Raw genomic sequence first — 16,110 nt, 5'->3', positions numbered from 1 at the left:
TTCTCTTTTAAGAGTTCTTAAGAGGTCTCCCAGCAAGTGGGGAGCTGTATTAATGAAAAACAAAACGGGGTAGGAGCACTGTTCCATAGCGTTGTCCCCAAACCCCGCTGTCGCTGCCATGGGCGGCCCTTGGCTCCTTTTGCCCCGCCCCCTGCGCATGCCCCGCCCCTCGGCGCGTGCCCCTTTTGGGGGCGGGGCTTCCGGGCGGGCGGCCATGAAGCCGGCGCGCGCCGCCCTGTGGAACGCCAGGGCCGCGCTGGTCTATTCGCTGGGCGCCTGGACCACGCTGGGCGCTCTCATCTACTACGGCCGCATGGAGAAAGGCGACACCGGCACCGGTACCGGCAGCGGGGCCTGCAGTCACCTCCGGGGGCTGGGGAGGTCTCGCTGAGGGAGAGCCCGTTCGGCGCGCGTCATGTCCGGGGCGGGGCTTGCGTGAGGGAGAGCTCGGCCGCGGGCGGCTCCGGGGCTCTCCTGGCTGAGGGGGATCCCCTGGGATTCCGCAGTCCCGCTCCCACCGCTTCCCGGCCGGGGAAAGTGACGCTGAGTGTTGCCAGCCCGCCCCTCGGGGCACTTCGGACTGTGAGGCTGCCGGCTGAGTGAGCCGGGTGTCCCTCCTGAGGGGAGATGCATCCCGTGATGATGGGAGAAGCTTGTGCTATATCTCAAGTCGCGGGAACGGGCCCTAGGCTCTTCCCAAGCTTTTGGTTTTATTTGCGCTGTGGGAATGGTTTGAAGCTGTGCTGCCGGAGAATTAGGTTGGAAGCATTTCTTTACTGAGAGGGTGGTCACACAGTGGAATTAATGGGTATTCGCACTGGGCTGCTTGGCTAGTTTTGATGTGGGTAGCCTGGGAATCCTGTTGTTACTGCTACTGTAGTACTGAGAATTGTCCAGTACCAGGGCAGGTATCTGATCTACCCCATTAAATCAGTTTTTCTGGCTATGGTTATCTTTGCTATCTGGTCCTCAGAATGGAAGGAAAAGCAAAAAGAATACATGGCTGCCATGATAAAGGGATAAAACATTTTTATTGTTGTGCTCTTTTTTGTCTTCCCTCCCTTACCATCCTTTCTATTCCTTAGAGAATGAAAATGATCCTGAGGCAAGCCAACCCCGCAAGGAAGTACACACTAAGGAATATCCTTTTGGATTGACAGTGACAACAGAAATAACATACAAAGAGGTTCAGCCTCCCCTTACTCGGCTGCTCAGGCGTATGGTGTCATTCTTTGTCCCTGATGATGGCCCTCCTTCTGAGAAGTGAGCTGCACAGAAGTTCAGAACATTGTGCTGGACCTGTGAGAACATCATCCCAGTGCCTGGCACCAGAGCACTGCTGGAAAACTGTCCCTTGCTTTGCTGGAACAGCAGCTCTGCCCTGCTGGTGTGAAGGTGCTTTCCCAGCAGGACAAACCCAGGTGATCCAGGCTGTACCTGGGGTGGCTCCTCAGCTGGGCAGCTCTGAAATGGATACTTCAGGAACCATGAGTAAATGGGAAGGAATATAGTTTAATGTCTTGGTTACCAGAGTTCTTAATGGTCCTTCAAATAAAAGCTCATGAGAGATGAGTTACAAGTGTGGAGATGTTTCTGTAAGCTAAAAACTTACTGAATGTTCTGCTCCAGGCTCTTGTTCTTTAGGGTTTTCCTGATCCGTGCACACGCTGTCCCCTTGTAGGGTACTGTCCCTGAACTCTGTGGCCAGAACTAATGTTCATTCTGTAGGATTTTCCCTGGTCCTTATGGACATCACCTTCCCTGTTTCTGTTGGGGCTCTCCCTACAGCCCTGTTGGGACACATCTTGCCCTGCCCAGAAGGGGATCTGAGGTTTCCCATCTTGCTGTTTGGAAAGCTGTCTCCATCTCCTCAGCCCACACACCTCAGCTTCCAGATCCTTCCAATTGCTGAAGGGGGCCCTGCAGGGATGCTGCAGGGAGAAGGAATCTTCATCAGGAACTGTGGTGATACTACAAGGGGGAGGTGGTACAAATAAAAAGAGGGGAAATTTAGTTTTGATATTAGGAAGAAGTTCTTGACTGTGACAGTGCTGAGGCACTGGAACAGGCTGCCTGGGGAGGCTGTGGATTCCCCAGCTGTGGAAGTGCTCAGGGGCAGGTTTTGGATAACCTTGAGCATCCTGGCCTGGTGCAAAGTGTCCCTGCCCTTGCAGCCCACACCTTTGATTCTGTAGGAGCTTTTACAACCCAAGCCCCACCCAGCCCGTGCACCTACGGCCCCACCTTTCCACATGGGCTCCTCAGCTCCTTACAGCCACCACCTCCTTTTCCCAGCCACTCATTTTTATGGGCACCCTGCTGGGTCCCAATAGCGGATGCCAATCTGCTTACGTGCATATTCCTTTTTTGGAAGGCACCCCCAAATCCCCACAGGAAGGGGATAAAGAGGAATAAGAGGGAGAGGGAATTAAAGGAATAAGAGGAAGGCCAAGCACCTGGACGCGCACCTGTCCCTGTCCCATGGAATCCCCCGTCGCGGCGCTGCCGGGGCTGCAGCGGCACCTCCCGTGCGCCGGGGGGCGCTGTGCGCGGGTCGCGGCCGCCGCTGCCACTGCCGGGCGCCGCCGCTGTCCCCGCTCGGCGCCGGCCGCGCTGCGCTGCGCCATGAAGGCGATCGTGCAGCGGGTGGCCCAGGCCAGCGTCACAGGTCAGTGTGTCCCGAGCGCGGAGCTGCGGGGGCCGGGCCGGCCGGGCGGTGTCTGTGTGCGGGGCTGGCTGTGGGTGTTGCGGGCGCTCCCCTCGCCCTGTCCCCCCGCGTGGGGTTGCCGTGGGTCCGCTCGCTTGCGGCTCTCCCAGGGACCCGGCCCCGCGGGTACGTGTGTGTGTGTGTGTGCACATGTGTGGAGCTCCGTGTGCCCCCTTGCCGGGCGGGCGTGGGCTGGCACACAGCTGCCATCGCCTCCTCCAGCGCCTTTGTGTCGGCAGCACAGTCGCAGTCGTCTTGCTTCGCTTGTGCTCACGGAATCGCACAGTGTTCCGAGTTGGAAGAGACCCACAGCGATCGTGGAGTCCAGCTGTTAGCCCTGCACGGGACATCCCCGAGAGTCACCCCGTGTGCCGGGAGCATTGTCCGAACGCTTCCTGGGCTCCGGCAGGCTCGGTGCTGTGGTGCCGTGACACCGCCTGGGCGCTGTGTTAGCGGGGCTGCCCTGGCACGGCCGTGCTTTGCTGTTTCTGTGGTGGCAGTGCCATCCCGCTGTCCCTCTCCCTGGCACTGCAGTCCCAGTCACCTCCGTGCACGGCAGGCATGTTGGCAGTGCAGCCCGGATCATCTTTTTGCACTGCCTGTGTGTGTGTCAGTGGTGCTGTCCCAGCTGCCCTGCCAGGCACTGCTCGCCTGGGTTCCTTCAGGAATGGTGTGTCCTGGTGGAATATCCCTGCTATTGCACTGGTTTGCACCTCTTCTGGGGGGAGTTTCAACTATTGAGTTGAAACTGGGGAGAGTTCCTGGCTGTTGAAGAGTTTGGTGGACACTGCTGTACTTAGCAGGACAAATTTTGGGACTGGACGACTCATACCCTGATCCAGCCACTTTCAGCTTTCACTGGAGTCCTGATCTCCTTTCATTTTGTGGGATGTTTGCAGCTTTTTGTCCCAGTCATGAACCTGGATGCAATTTTAGCAGCTGGGTAATTGGTGCTTATCTCAGTTTTAAGACCACATTTATTCTTACCACAGTCATTGCAGGGTGAGGCACATTAAGATAACTTAATTACATTAAGATAGTTTAAGGCATTTCTTAGGAAAACACTACCTGTTTTTGTGTTTTATTGTAAATGTCATTAAGGGCTTTTTTCCCAATTAGAAGGGTCTAATTTGCAGGTTGTTGAAAGTTATATTTCAAGAAATCTGTGAGGACTCAGGTAGAAATCACCTGCTCAAAATAATGGCAAAGTATGAAGGGAATGGTGGAGTAGAGAAATTGAGTGCACTTGGTGGCATCAACCAGGTGGATAATTTTTCAAGGATTGGGGAGAGTTTTACCACCTTTCTGTTTAGGACAACTGATGCAATTGTAGTATAAAAATCTTCATACAGTGTTTTTAAATGGTGGAGTAAGCAACCCAATCTGATAAAGAAGTGCTGGCATTGGAAAACTTTTGAAAGAATGCTTCTGTGTGATCTTTCAAATCTACAAACTTAAGACAGAGGAAACAGGGTTTAGAATGCTGTTTCCTTTAGTGGTTGCACTGCTGAAACCAGTCCTTACTCGTGCCATAAAACAAGACAGTGCATTTAGCCTGATTTTTCTTTTCCCTCTCTGCTTTTTCAGTGGGTGGTGAACAAATCAGTTCAATAGGACGAGGCCTCTGTGTGCTGCTGGGTATTTCTTTGGAAGATACACAAAGAGAGCTGGAGCACATGTAAGTCACTCCCTTCCTTTTGCCTTGTACTCTTCTGTTTGTGCATTGCTGACACCTGTGCAGTAGCCAAACAAATCAGCTATTCCTGTTGGGAAATTCAGGTTTGCCTGTTAGTTCTCTTCAGATTTTACCTTGAATACAAGTTTTCTCTTGATGTTCCATTGAGAAAAATCTGGTCCCATTTTCTGCTATGTGTTTTTTATCAAGAGCAGACTTTTAAATCCTTTTTGAGTCCAAAAGAAATCCATCCTTCAATGATGGGATTTATGAGCATCCTCAGACTCTCCTTTTAGCTTGCACATGAGTTTTGTTCTTCCTAAAGGCAGGATAGTCTTGTCAGTTGCTTGTCTGCAAACAGGAATCAGTTTTGGCAGCCTGGAGGACTGGCTCTGGCCATCTGCTCCATGGCCACAGAATATTGGGATTCAGCCAGCAAACACATGCAAGGGAGAGCTCTCCAGGGGCTTCTTCTGTCTCTTTTTAGGCTGGTTATTGCTCTAGGGCTGACCTCAGTCCTTGCAAAGGCAAAAAAGAAACAGGTAATGGAGCTGATTGATGTCAAGAAGAAGGGGTTTTTGTTTTCACATTCTCCATTGGTTCCCTCAGTGTGTAACACCTGCTCTGCCATCACTTCCCATCCCTGCCTGGGTGGATGTAGAAGCTGCTCCTGAATTTTGCAGGCAGGAGATCTGTGGCTGCCATGCTCTCAGCACCAGGTTGTTGGGATGGCTGGGACAGGAAGGGCAGGAAGCCAGCATCTGGGCAAAGGGAGTGAGAGAAAGCAGCTTAACCAGGCTTTTCAGGTCCTATTAAAGGAAACTTTAGTAATCCTGTAAATGAATCAACAAACACCTCTATGAAGAAAACAGAGCAGTGGTGATGGTTTAAGCCTTCTGCTGGGGCCTTCCAGTGGATGCTTTCAACAATCCACTTCATTCGGGAGTTAATTTTGTTTGCTGTTGACACACACAAATTGGCAAGGATATTCTTGTGACTGTGCCCTAGTGATGGCAAAACCCTGAAGCTGGACCACAACAAAGTCTCAGCTTTGTCTTGCTCTCACTGCCTCACCTCTGGTGCAGTGCAAAATGCCTGGCTGAGGGCTGTTGAAACCCTTTGTACTTGATATGCTGCAGGTGTGGAGAAGCCAGAAGAAGAAACCAAAGACAGGAGAGTGGCTTGGATGCAGTCCTGACATGGACTGGGTTGCAGTTTCCTGCTGCTTTTCAGGATCCACTTGTGAAAGTCCCCTTTTTGTGTTGAGCCAGTCAGTTCTGTCCCCTATCTCAAGAAAATCAGCCCAAAATTCAAACCACTTTGCTGCCAGCTGCAGTTCTCTCCTGTTCCTTGGATTCCTCCTCTCATCCTGATGAAAAAGTGTTGTCGTCATCTGGCTTATGGGGCCTGGTCTGGAAATAGTGCTAGGAAGTGACAAAGCAGGAGGAGTATATAATGAATCATGATTGGAATCATGATTGGAAACAAAACCCCACAGTTTTAAACACAGTTTAGGATGATCTCATTTCCTACTGAGTGTGATTTCCTGGTCTGGTGGGAGGATTCAAATTCCCAAAGCTGTTCACACGTTCAATAATGTTGTGACACATCAAAGCAGATAGTAAAGAGTGAGCTCCCTTCCTTCCTGTGCCATCTTTATGTTGCTGTGGAACATGCAGTTATTCTGTCCTGGTGCCACACTCTGAAATGATGGTGTGGATTAATGACCTGACATTTGTGTAAGGGCTCTGCCTAATGTGATGAGATTCCCATGGCTGGGAATCAAGGGGCAGAGGGTTATCTTGTTATGTGGAGGCAGGCTGAATATGCATCTGTTATCTCATTCTTTATGATACCTGTTGATCCTGCAGGGGACAATTTAGGAATTAATTATCTTCTCCTCCTCCCAGGGTTCGGAAGATCTTGAACTTGCGAGTCTTCGAAGATGAAAGTGGGAAGCACTGGTCCAAAAGTGTGATGGATAAACAGTATGAGGTGTTGTGTGTGAGCCAGTTCACTCTCCAGTGCATCCTGAAGGGAAACAAGCCTGACTATCACATGGCAATGCCCACAGAGCAGGCTGAGTCTTTTTATAACAACTTCCTAGAGCAGCTAAGAAAAGCCTACAAACCAGAGCTTATTAAAGGTAAGGACAGAAGGTTGGTAAGGTCCTTGCTGTGACCAGTGCACACTCCTTGTGTGTGTCCTTTCCTCACTGTTGCTTTCTTTATTCTGAGATTTTCTGTAGCTGAAGGGATGTTAACAATATTTTTACTAGAGCCTGTCAGGGTGATTTCTCCAGTCTTCATCTATCCAAGCCTTTCTCTGGATGACATGTAGATGTTTTGTTCCATGACATGTAGATGTTGTGTTCCATGGCATGTAGATGTTGTGTTCGTTTTGGCTGCACAACATGAGCAGCCCAGAGAGGCTGCAGCCATGAGAACAAGCTCTGTGGTCAGGCTCCCTCAAAGGTTGGATGTTTTGTGCTGTAGAAATAGATTAACCCAAGAGAAGCATTTTTTTCTGAGAAGTGTGTTTAGTGACCTTAGACCTTAGGCTCTAAGGTGTCACCAGTGTGTGATGGACAGCACAGTTCCATCTGTCACTTCCACATCCTGTTACTTGGAATTGTGACAGTGGGAGGTGTAATGTGCTACTTGAGAACAGGTTTTGGTTTAGATTCTCTTTCCTCAACTCTGTGTCATGTGTGGAACAGTTTTCTCTTTATCAGAAAATACCTGGCTTTCCTCTTAATTTGTGCTCTGTCCACACTCAATCTCTTTGGTTTGCTGAGTACTTTCTGTCCATTTTCATATTCAGATTTGATTTTTTGCTACACTTGACAGAAGACAAGTTTCTAGAAAAGATTATTTTTTAAATGGTGTCTGCTAATAGGTAGTGGTTGGCCTTACTTTCCTAATGAGGAAAAAAATAAAAAAAAGCTGAGGAAAGATTCAGAGGCTAATTTTTCTATTGACTCTAGGTTAGGATAATTATTCCAGTGCTTTCCAAGGAGGCACAGTGAAATGCACACATGTCCCCATGTCCAAAAATGTCAATTTTTCAAGCTTTTCTAGCTTGATATGTTCTTCCACCATATGTTCCTGATAAGGAATGCACTTCTAATACCCCTTCAATCACTTCATATTTTGAAAGCAGCTTTTTGAATTAATTCTCTCAGTGAATAGCAGTTGTGTATCTGAAATGAATATTAAGTGCCTTTATTTTGGCACTTTTTTTGCCAGTGCTTTCTGCAAAATGAGCTTTCACTTCTGCATTTTTTCTTTCAGTGTTAAAAGCACAGATTTGGAAACCCAGGAGTGCTATTGTGTCAGATAACACATGAATTTAAAACTGCTGGCAGCACTGGAGCTACCTGTCAGTTTGTGATTTTGCTTTCTTATTAAGCTGTGCCAGTTATGGTGTGTTGCACCCAAGTCTGTTAAGATTCTCTTAGGTTGAAGTTTCTGCTGTGCCAATTGCTTTGCCAGTGGGTTTTTTTTTTTTTTTTTTGCTTCTTTGCTGTCTGGAAAACCTGTACTCACATTGCCCCTGCATGCACACAGGCACACACACAACAGTTGTAGTTATTGGGAGATTAGAGTTTGATTCTCTGGATTGCTGTAGGTGCCCTTCCCTTTTGATTCTACAAATAGCGTAATGCATTTTAGAGGAGTAATTTAATCACTGAAAGTGGAATTTGTGTAGCTGAGGCAAAGACAGATCAATGAAGGTCTTGTCCTGTCTCCTGAGAGCCTTGTGTTTTCTGGTTCCTGTAGAGAATTTGGCTGTTGGGAGTTGTAGGTGCTGGGCAGGTAGCTCCTGTCTGCTCCCTGGTGTGCCTGGAGCTTGCCAGCCAGGAGCTCAGAGTGGGAAGTGTTCCCAAAGAGAGGCACAAACCATTCTTCCACACCAAGAGCAGTGGGACACTTGGCAAATGAAATCTTGGAGAAGCTTCACAGCCATGGTACCCAGGTCAGCACATGTAGGAAATAAAAGGCTGCATCAGAAGCCTTTGCCTGTTGTTCTTCAGTTATTTCTTGTGTTCTTCAACATCCCTCTCCCCTCTGGGGAGCAGAGCTGGTGTCTGCAGGCCTGAGCACTCTTGTTGTAAGCTAATACCCAAATATCAGACCTACCAAGGTTCCTCCTTATGTTGCAGGGCCTTTGCTCTCTGTCTTGAACGTGGATTTATTCTTCTGAGGTAGTAAAGATTAACATGGCAAGGAGTGTGAAATGTCTTACTCCCTTAGTAGTAATATCTGAGTAAATATGAGAGGATTGTTCCACAAGGAAGAGTTTATCTCAGATTAAGGTTTGGTACAAGTTGAAAGCTCAGTTATTCTCCCTGATTAATTCCCTTTGTGAGTGTTGTCATTTCAGAATAAGTGCTCTTATCTGGAGCAACAGTGTTCACATGAGGTTAATTAAGAATAACTTTCCAAGTAGACAAGCTTAGAAGTATAAAACCAGTGTGAAATTTCTAGGTCATAAGGCTTGAAACATGTACAAAAATATTCTGGAAGTAAATGATGCCTTTTTTTCAAGTCTGTATGGCTCAGATGTGGCTCCTCTGACTCATGTCAGGTGCAGATATTCCATCTGAGGAAGGCATGTGTGCTGGGCTTTTAGAGGCAAGGAATTTGGAAGCTGGGTGTCCAGCAGAATGGACTTGTCACTTTAATAATACTTCTAGGATCCTATTTTATTGCAGAAGATGCTGCAAGATGAATTGATCAGTCCAGAAGTCTTAAAAGTGGGGAAGGATGAAGAGAGTAACTAGAAATTTAAATGTGTGAGGAGAATGGGAGGGAATTGTTACAGAAAGATGTTCCTTGACAGTAGTTCTGGTGCCAAAACAAGATAGAAAGTGCTTCTGACATGGGAGTACTTTGAGTGTTGTGGTAAACTTGGGGGTTTATTTTACCACTTTATCAGCCTTTTGGAAAAAAAGGGCTTGTGGAGTTTACGTTTTTTTTTAGGTCCTTACACATGAATGGGAAATGGAAAAGACCAACCCTTTTTATAAGTGAAGTACAGCAGAGGGATGGGAAGATTGTAGAGAGCAATTTGAAAAGTTGTGCTCCCATAAATAAAATTTAAGATAATATTCTTTGTTTATTATTTTGTTAAAGAAAGATGCATTAGTTCTGACTGGGTTTTGTGGTCACAGGGTTGTGTAACTCTCAAAGACCAGCCTAGGTTACCAGCAGGAATGTAGAAATGGCTGTGGCAGATTGGAAATGATCATATTTCTGGTGTATTTCCCTGATGAAAGAAGGAAAGATGATTCTGACTCCATGTCCTCAGAAGGCTAATTTATTATTTTATGATACTATATTAAAGAATACTATACTATCCTAAAGAATACCGAAAGGATACTTACAGAATGCTAAAAGGATAATAATGAAAACTTGTGACTCTCTCCAGAGTCCCAACACAGCTTGGCCCTGATTGGCCAATGAGTGAAAACAACTCACAGCAGAATCCAATGAAACAATCACCTGTGAGTAAACAATCTCCAAATACATTCCAAAGGAGCAAAACAGAGGAGAAGCAAATGAGATAATAATTGTTTTCCTTTTTCTCTGAGGCTTCTCAGCTTCCCAGGAGAAAAATCCTGGGTGAAGGGATTTTTCAGAGAATGTGAATATCACAGGAGTTGAGCTGCACCCTGGTGTCCTCTGCTCTACGGTATTCAGTTGTCAAATGCTTCAGAGTAGGGTCCTGGTTTTCTTACCTTTTGGCTAAATATAAAGTTTCTTCAAAACATCAAGTGGTCAGTTGGACTGGAGCTGTTAGAGCCTTTAAAATGTCATTTCCTGTCACTGAGAACCATCCTGCCCATCCTGAACTGTGGATACCCTGCTTACCTGTAGACTTGGTTTGTTTTGTGCATGTTTCTCTACTTAGCTGTGTATTTATCTTCTCTGAATGTCAAGCTACATACCTGGGTGCACATACACTCTTTTTTTCTTAGTAGCTTTCTGCAGTTAGCTGCCCTTTTATGTATTTTTTACTTGTTTTTGATATCACTTTTGGTAAAAACTTTGGTGTGTGTTATCCTCCCAAGGGCTCTGAGCACTTGTTGTCTTTTCCCTTTTCAGATGGCAAGTTTGGTGCCTACATGCAGGTCCACATCCAGAATGATGGTCCTGTAACAATAGAACTGGAGTCCCCAGCAGCCACTGTTGATCCTAAACAAGTAAGTGGCTCCTAAGGTCTGTCTGGAAAGGCTGATGTGTATCCTCTGCAAATTTGTAGCATTCCTGTTGTGAAGCAGTACAGCTTCCATCAGGTACAAGGACCTTGCCCTTCCTGTGCAGCCTCTGAACAGACAAATAATTGCATTGTTTTCTTCAGTTCCCTGGCCTCTTGAAAGGTTGTGTGTGTGTAATGCAGAACAGCTTTCCACAGTTTATTCCTCCTCCTCATTAAAGCTGTTGTTTAATCATGACTCATTAACAATGTTTTTAATTAGTCTGGACTACCCCCCATGCCTTTAGTGAAGTTTCTTGCCATGTGGATGACTGGATGGAGATGAAGAGGTGCCTCTCTGTCAGAAACAAGGAAATTATGAATTTCAGTCCCAAATTTAAGTCTGGACTGGACAGGAGAGTGAGCTAACTCTGCTGAGGAACAGCACAAGCTGTGCTGAAAACCAAACGCAGTGCTGAGGCTTCCTCATCCTCTAAACACAGCAGTGGCCAGCTTTTCCAGGCTGAGAGAAAAGGGGGAAGGATTGCCGTGCCTCAGCAAGGCCACACCAGCCTTATTTGTATAATGCTTCACTTAACCTTGGTGAAATGGTTACTGCAGTTTATAAAAAGGGCAGGAGGGAAGAATCAGGAAACTACAGGCCTGTTAATCTAACCTCAGTGCCTGGAAAAATTGTGGAGAAATCATGCTGGGTGCTCCTGAAAGGCATTTAAAGGACAGTGCACAGTCAACATGGATTCAAAAGGGAAAGTCTTGTCTGACTGATTTAATGCTCTTCTAACATAAGGTCACCTGCCAAGTGAAGGAAGGGAAGGTGGTGGATTTAGTTTTTCTAGATTTTAGTAAAGCTGTCCCTCACATCATCCTTCTCAACAAGTCCTCCAACTATGAATGAGTGGATACAAGTGCCCTGTGTTGCCTTAAGAAGCTTGGTTTGAAGTTGGTTTCATTTTCTTCAAATTCTTTTCTGGATTCTTGTGTCATGTTTTAGCCCCTGAAAAATCTACTTCTGTCTCTAGTCTTTCTTTCTGTAACCTCAGTTTTAGCCCAAAGAGTTTTCAGGCCAAACCATGCATAATTAGCAGCAGCAGCTCTGTTTTTGGAGTGAGAATTGCTGCCCAGTGTGTAGGTGTAAAATAACCAAGGAATTACCAAAGTATGCAGGATTCTGCAGGGTTTCATTTCTTTCTTGGGGAATATTGACTTGTTTAAGGGTTTTGCCTTCCCAGTTCAAGGCTGCCTGCTTTACCCATCTGACAACATCTTCCTGGTGGCCACAACTTGGGCTGAAGGCAGGGAAGGATGCTGGTTTTTAAACTTTCTCTGGCAGTGTAAGGCCCAAAACTCCCTTGACAAGCCTCTTAAAAGGGCTTAGTGTTCTTTCATGTTCCTGAGAAATTTCAACAGGATATTATCAAGAAGTCAAACCAACAAAAACTTCACTGGCAACCTTCAGAAAATCAGACAGCTTCGGCAAAAATTTAGAGCAGCATCCAGTTAACACAAAACATTTCACAAAGCATTGGCTTAACCCATTCAGCTTCACAAACTCCAAATCTGTCCAATGTTAAGTTGCTCAAAACTCAGAGGAGAGGGAATTAGAAGAAGAAAGAGACAGAAAAGAATGAATATAGCTCCACTCCTGGTCCCAGCAGTGTTCAGCTGATAAAAATTCCAAGAGGAGGTGGGGTCAAGACATCCATCCTGCAAAGTGTGATGAGGGAGAGCCAATTTAAATTGTTGTTCTCTTTCCTCTTCCCTGCCCATTGCATTCTTTTTCTGCTGACAAAAATCTGTTGATTTGTTTGTAGCATGGGAAGTAAGGCTTAGGGATGGTGTGGTTTTTATACTTGAGCTTTCAGCTTTAGCAAGAAGAGATAGCTGAACCATCCTGCAGTGTTTAATGTGATGTTAGCAGGAAGAGATTAGACAAATAATTGCTGATGAATAGCTCTTTTATGTCATTGGATGTGACAGTGAAATATCTCATTTTGTCTGAGCAATTGTCTGTGTTTGTAATTGGAAATCAGAACTTTGTAAGTCATTTGCAATGTAATTAGTAAAAATACATTTGGATTAGTCAATCCAAATGTATTTTTTGTATTACTTGTGCTGAGGGGTATAAATAAATCACTTCTCTTTTATACTTGGGGTGATCATATTATCTTATGGTGATAATTCACTGTCTCTTTTAAACTTTTGAAAATCTCAGCCTTCAGGGTTATTTTTCTTTCTTTTTTGTTTTGTTGATACATGTATTGATGTTGTGAATCTAAGTTGCAAGTTTTATACAAATGCTCACATTTACAATTTTTTAGAAATGGACTTCTGAAATCGTTTTATTACATGATGTATTTTTTTCCTTACTTTGTGAACAGTTGACAAAACTTGAAAAACAGCAACAAAGGAAAGAGAAGACCAGAACCAAGGTGCCCTCTGAGTCCAGTAGAGAAAGAAATGTCCCCAGAAACAAGGATGACCCCAGTGCCAGCAGTGGAGCAGAAGGAGATGTGTCCTCGGAAAGGGAGCCTTAGCTCATCCAAGGCAGGCCTCAGGTTTGGCTTCTCCTCTCCTCTGGAATGCTTGGCCCCCTGCCTCTTTTACTGAAGCAGCACATGCAGAGAGTGGCATTAGAAGTGCCGGAAGGTGAAATTTTATAATCTTGCTGTTTTGTAAATTTTACAACCTCTGCTCTCATCTGCAGTCACACACCAGAGTGTTGGGGTGGGTGAAAAGCTTTTCCCAGCCTGGCTGGAGTTGTGGGTCTGGCCCAGCTGTGACTGTTTCCATGTTGGCTCAGGAAATCTGAAAGTTTGATCTGATAATACAGCAGTGACTGAACTCAGAATCCTGCCTTGTGTTCTTCAGATACACAGAGACACAGGGTTGTATTTCTGTCTGTCCTCACCTAGCAGGGAGCTCACTCTGGGACAGCCCAAACACAGCACAGTCCCTAGCAATGGAGACGGAAAACAGCTCCAGAACTGCAGAACTGCAGCTTCCTTTCATGGTTCTTACCTGCCCCTGCTCAGTTTTGCTCTTTCCCAGGATGAATTAGTCACAGGCTGTCTCATAGACCTCCACCATCTAATAAGGACATTAGGGCAGGCATTGAGAGCCAAACTTGCCTCAGCAGCAGGAGATCTTCTCTGCCTTCAGGCACTCAACCTCCAGGACATGCCCAGACATCAGTGAATGGAATTAGGCTGAATACAGACCTGAATCCTTTGTCATGGATTATCTGCCTATGTAGATATGTGTTTATCATACTCTTCCAGTCAGCTTTAAGCCTTCAGGACACAGCTTTCATTATCTTCCCTCCCTCTCCCTGCTCCCAGAAAGTTACATTGCTGATTTGGACTTTTCAAATGTGTCCAAGCTCTCAAGAAAGTGTTATTATCCTCCTCTGCACACTGAAGCCCTGAGCTGGCTGTGCAGTTTAATTATTAACAGCTTTGCAAAGTTAAAGTTTAACCTTTCTCTCATTTTCCTGTCCCCAGAGTTTAGTCTGCTGGTGATTTATACAAATCAGCATCATTCATTGCTCACAAAGTTCCTTCTTTTTTTTTTTTCTTTTTTAAATCCATGAATTTCCCAGGTGGTCAGACATTGGGTGATGATTTCTGTTCTCTACAGGGTTTTCCCCCACACTGTTTCTGGGTTGTGTGTTGAAATAAGGACATTTTAGAGGGTTTGCAGTGTTATTGGAAATATTGGGTCAGTCCAGTCTTTCCAATAACATTTGGATTTTTAAGGAGCTGAACATCTCTAAAATGTTGTATACAGATAACCTAGCATTAGTTTTCGTGCTGTGACAATAAGTAAATTTTTTTTTCTCAATGGGATTTGAAGGAATCCTGCAGTATTTCTGCTCTACCTACAATAATGTTCCTGTTTTTTGCCTTCCACAGTTTCTTACACAAAAGCTACACTGAATTCTTGAAGAAAGACCCAACACTGGCCTCAGCAACACTCTTCAACCACTTTGGAGAAGGATGGAAGATGGGAAAGCAGAGCTGAGCCATTAGAAAACCTTTCATTCTGTATTGAACCAACCAAAGCAATGCTATCAGATCCAGTTGTTAATGTGTAGTGTCAGTAGTGAAAAGGACTTGTGACATTTCTGTGTTTGCGTTCTCACACGACTGCTGAGCAAAGGGTGGCTGTGGGCAGGTTGTAGCAGAGCATTTCACTCTCAGTACATAAGCTCCATTTAAAGAATAAATCAGGGTTTTTCCTTAAACTTACACTTGAATTCTGAAAATTCTCTGAGCAGGCTTGTGTATTGATTCTCACTCCGTGGTGTCATGTGCTACCTGTTTCCATTGCAGTGTGTGCAGATCTGTGCATATTTTGGTAAATTGTTAGCTACTGCCTGACATCAGGTTAGGCAGTCCAGTCTTTCTGCATGGATTAAGTTATTACAAGAGAAGATCGGCCTCTAGTTGTTTATCATGTGGAACACATCTGTCTTGTAAACTTTTTTAAAACCAGAAAAAAACTTTATTAAACAAATGATGCCAGCTGAGTGCCTGTTGGTGTTTGTGTATTGCACTCCCTGAGTGGGTGTAACGAAGTGGGGGACACAGAGATAAAGTTGTAGGCCAAGAAACACCTATTGCTTTAACTCACCCACCTTTGGAAGATTGGAAATCAGGCTGCTGAAATCTTGAACCTGAAATCTTTGCTGTTTCTGACACATCTAAGTCATTTATTTTGTGGTGGCTACCAAAATGCCACACAGCTGCTCCACCTACTGCACCCAGGGCTGCTGACAGACGCTTCTGTCACATCCTGGGGAGCATTTGGAAGCTGCCAGCAAACAGCAAGAGCTGAGAAGAAGCTGCAAAATTACCAAGGAAGCTTCAGGGGAAATGAAAGACTGCAGGTTGTTACACTTTGACTTCTTTCAGAGGTGATGGCACCTTTTGTATTTGCTGTTCTCCAGGTCTGCCTTGCCCTTCCAGTCTGCCCTGGGCACCTGCTGTGACTGCCATCATAGCCAGGATGCAGAGCTCTCCTCCTGATTGTAGGGATAACTCACTGCTGAGAGCTTTTGATCCAAATGCACATCACAGTTACAATGCTGCACGTCATGTAACCACTGTGGTTTTTATTGTTTAACTTGTAGGCTGCTTGTATTGTAAAATACCAGTCAACCAAGGCAGGAGATTTAGAGCTGCGCCCTGACATGGTTTTTTAAAAGCCATGAAGCTCAAGTAAAGATTTGGCAAGCTGTACAACTGGCATTTGAACAGGAATGGTGTGTGGGCAGGATAGGTGGAAGTGTTACACTTGCTTGCCTTTAAGAATGACATAATTTCCCATCTGACCATTATCAAATCCAGGGTGCCCCTGACCAGGGAATGATTGGCATCTGACTCCATTGAGTCAGAATGCTGAATAATTGCTTTATTAAGACTGTATTACATTACATTGTACTATATTAAAGAGATACTATACTATACTATACTAAAGAATACTAAAAGGGTACTGAAGAAAAACC

At 45.5% G+C, this 16,110-nt stretch overlaps 2 protein-coding genes across 3 annotated transcripts; both read left to right on the top strand.

The window, feature by feature from the left end:
• Positions 1 to 193: 193 nt before the first annotated feature.
• Positions 194 to 1,572, top strand: SMIM26 (small integral membrane protein 26). Its single transcript, XM_064707061.1, has 2 exons — positions 194 to 338; positions 1,086 to 1,572. The coding sequence occupies exons 1-2, from the start codon at positions 215 to 217 to the stop codon at positions 1,265 to 1,267; spliced, it is 306 nt and encodes a 101-aa protein (XP_064563131.1). The 5' UTR covers positions 194 to 214; the 3' UTR covers positions 1,268 to 1,572.
• A 984-nt stretch (positions 1,573 to 2,556) lies between these two features.
• Positions 2,557 to 15,132, top strand: DTD1 (D-aminoacyl-tRNA deacylase 1). Of its 2 annotated transcripts, none has more exons than XM_064707060.1 (6): positions 2,557 to 2,668; positions 4,295 to 4,385; positions 6,293 to 6,528; positions 10,493 to 10,590; positions 12,983 to 13,148; positions 14,516 to 15,132. In XM_064707060.1, exons 1-5 carry the CDS (start codon positions 2,626 to 2,628, stop codon positions 13,136 to 13,138), a joined length of 624 nt encoding a protein of 207 aa, XP_064563130.1. In that variant the 5' UTR covers positions 2,557 to 2,625; the 3' UTR covers positions 13,139 to 13,148; positions 14,516 to 15,132. The 2 variants fall into 2 exon arrangements, with proteins under 2 accessions (XP_064563130.1, XP_064563129.1); XM_064707059.1 differs by having other exon boundaries at positions 12,983 to 13,159.
• Positions 15,133 to 16,110: the final 978 nt, after the last annotated feature.

Source organism: Zonotrichia leucophrys, chromosome 3 (genome assembly GCF_028769735.1).
Source record: "Zonotrichia leucophrys gambelii isolate GWCS_2022_RI chromosome 3, RI_Zleu_2.0, whole genome shotgun sequence".
NCBI classification, from domain to species: domain Eukaryota; kingdom Metazoa; phylum Chordata; class Aves; order Passeriformes; family Passerellidae; genus Zonotrichia; species Zonotrichia leucophrys.
The sequence above is the reverse complement of the archived record's forward strand: the minus strand, read 5'-3'. Positions and strand labels throughout refer to the sequence as shown.

Coding starts and splice junctions, on each gene's coding strand:
- DTD1 (XM_064707060.1), top strand. CDS start 2,626: ATGAAGGCGATCGTGCAGCGGGTGGCCCAGGCCAGCGTCACAG. Junction 2,669..4,294: donor GGCCCAGGCCAGCGTCACAG/GTCAGTGTGTCC, acceptor CTGCTTTTTCAG/TGGGTGGTGAACAAATCAGT. Junction 6,529..10,492: donor CAAACCAGAGCTTATTAAAG/GTAAGGACAGAA, acceptor TTCCCTTTTCAG/ATGGCAAGTTTGGTGCCTAC.
- SMIM26 (XM_064707061.1), top strand. CDS start 215: ATGAAGCCGGCGCGCGCCGCCCTGTGGAACGCCAGGGCCGCGCTGGTC. Junction 339..1,085: donor GAAAGGCGACACCGGCACCG/GTACCGGCAGCG, acceptor TCTATTCCTTAG/AGAATGAAAATGATCCTGAG.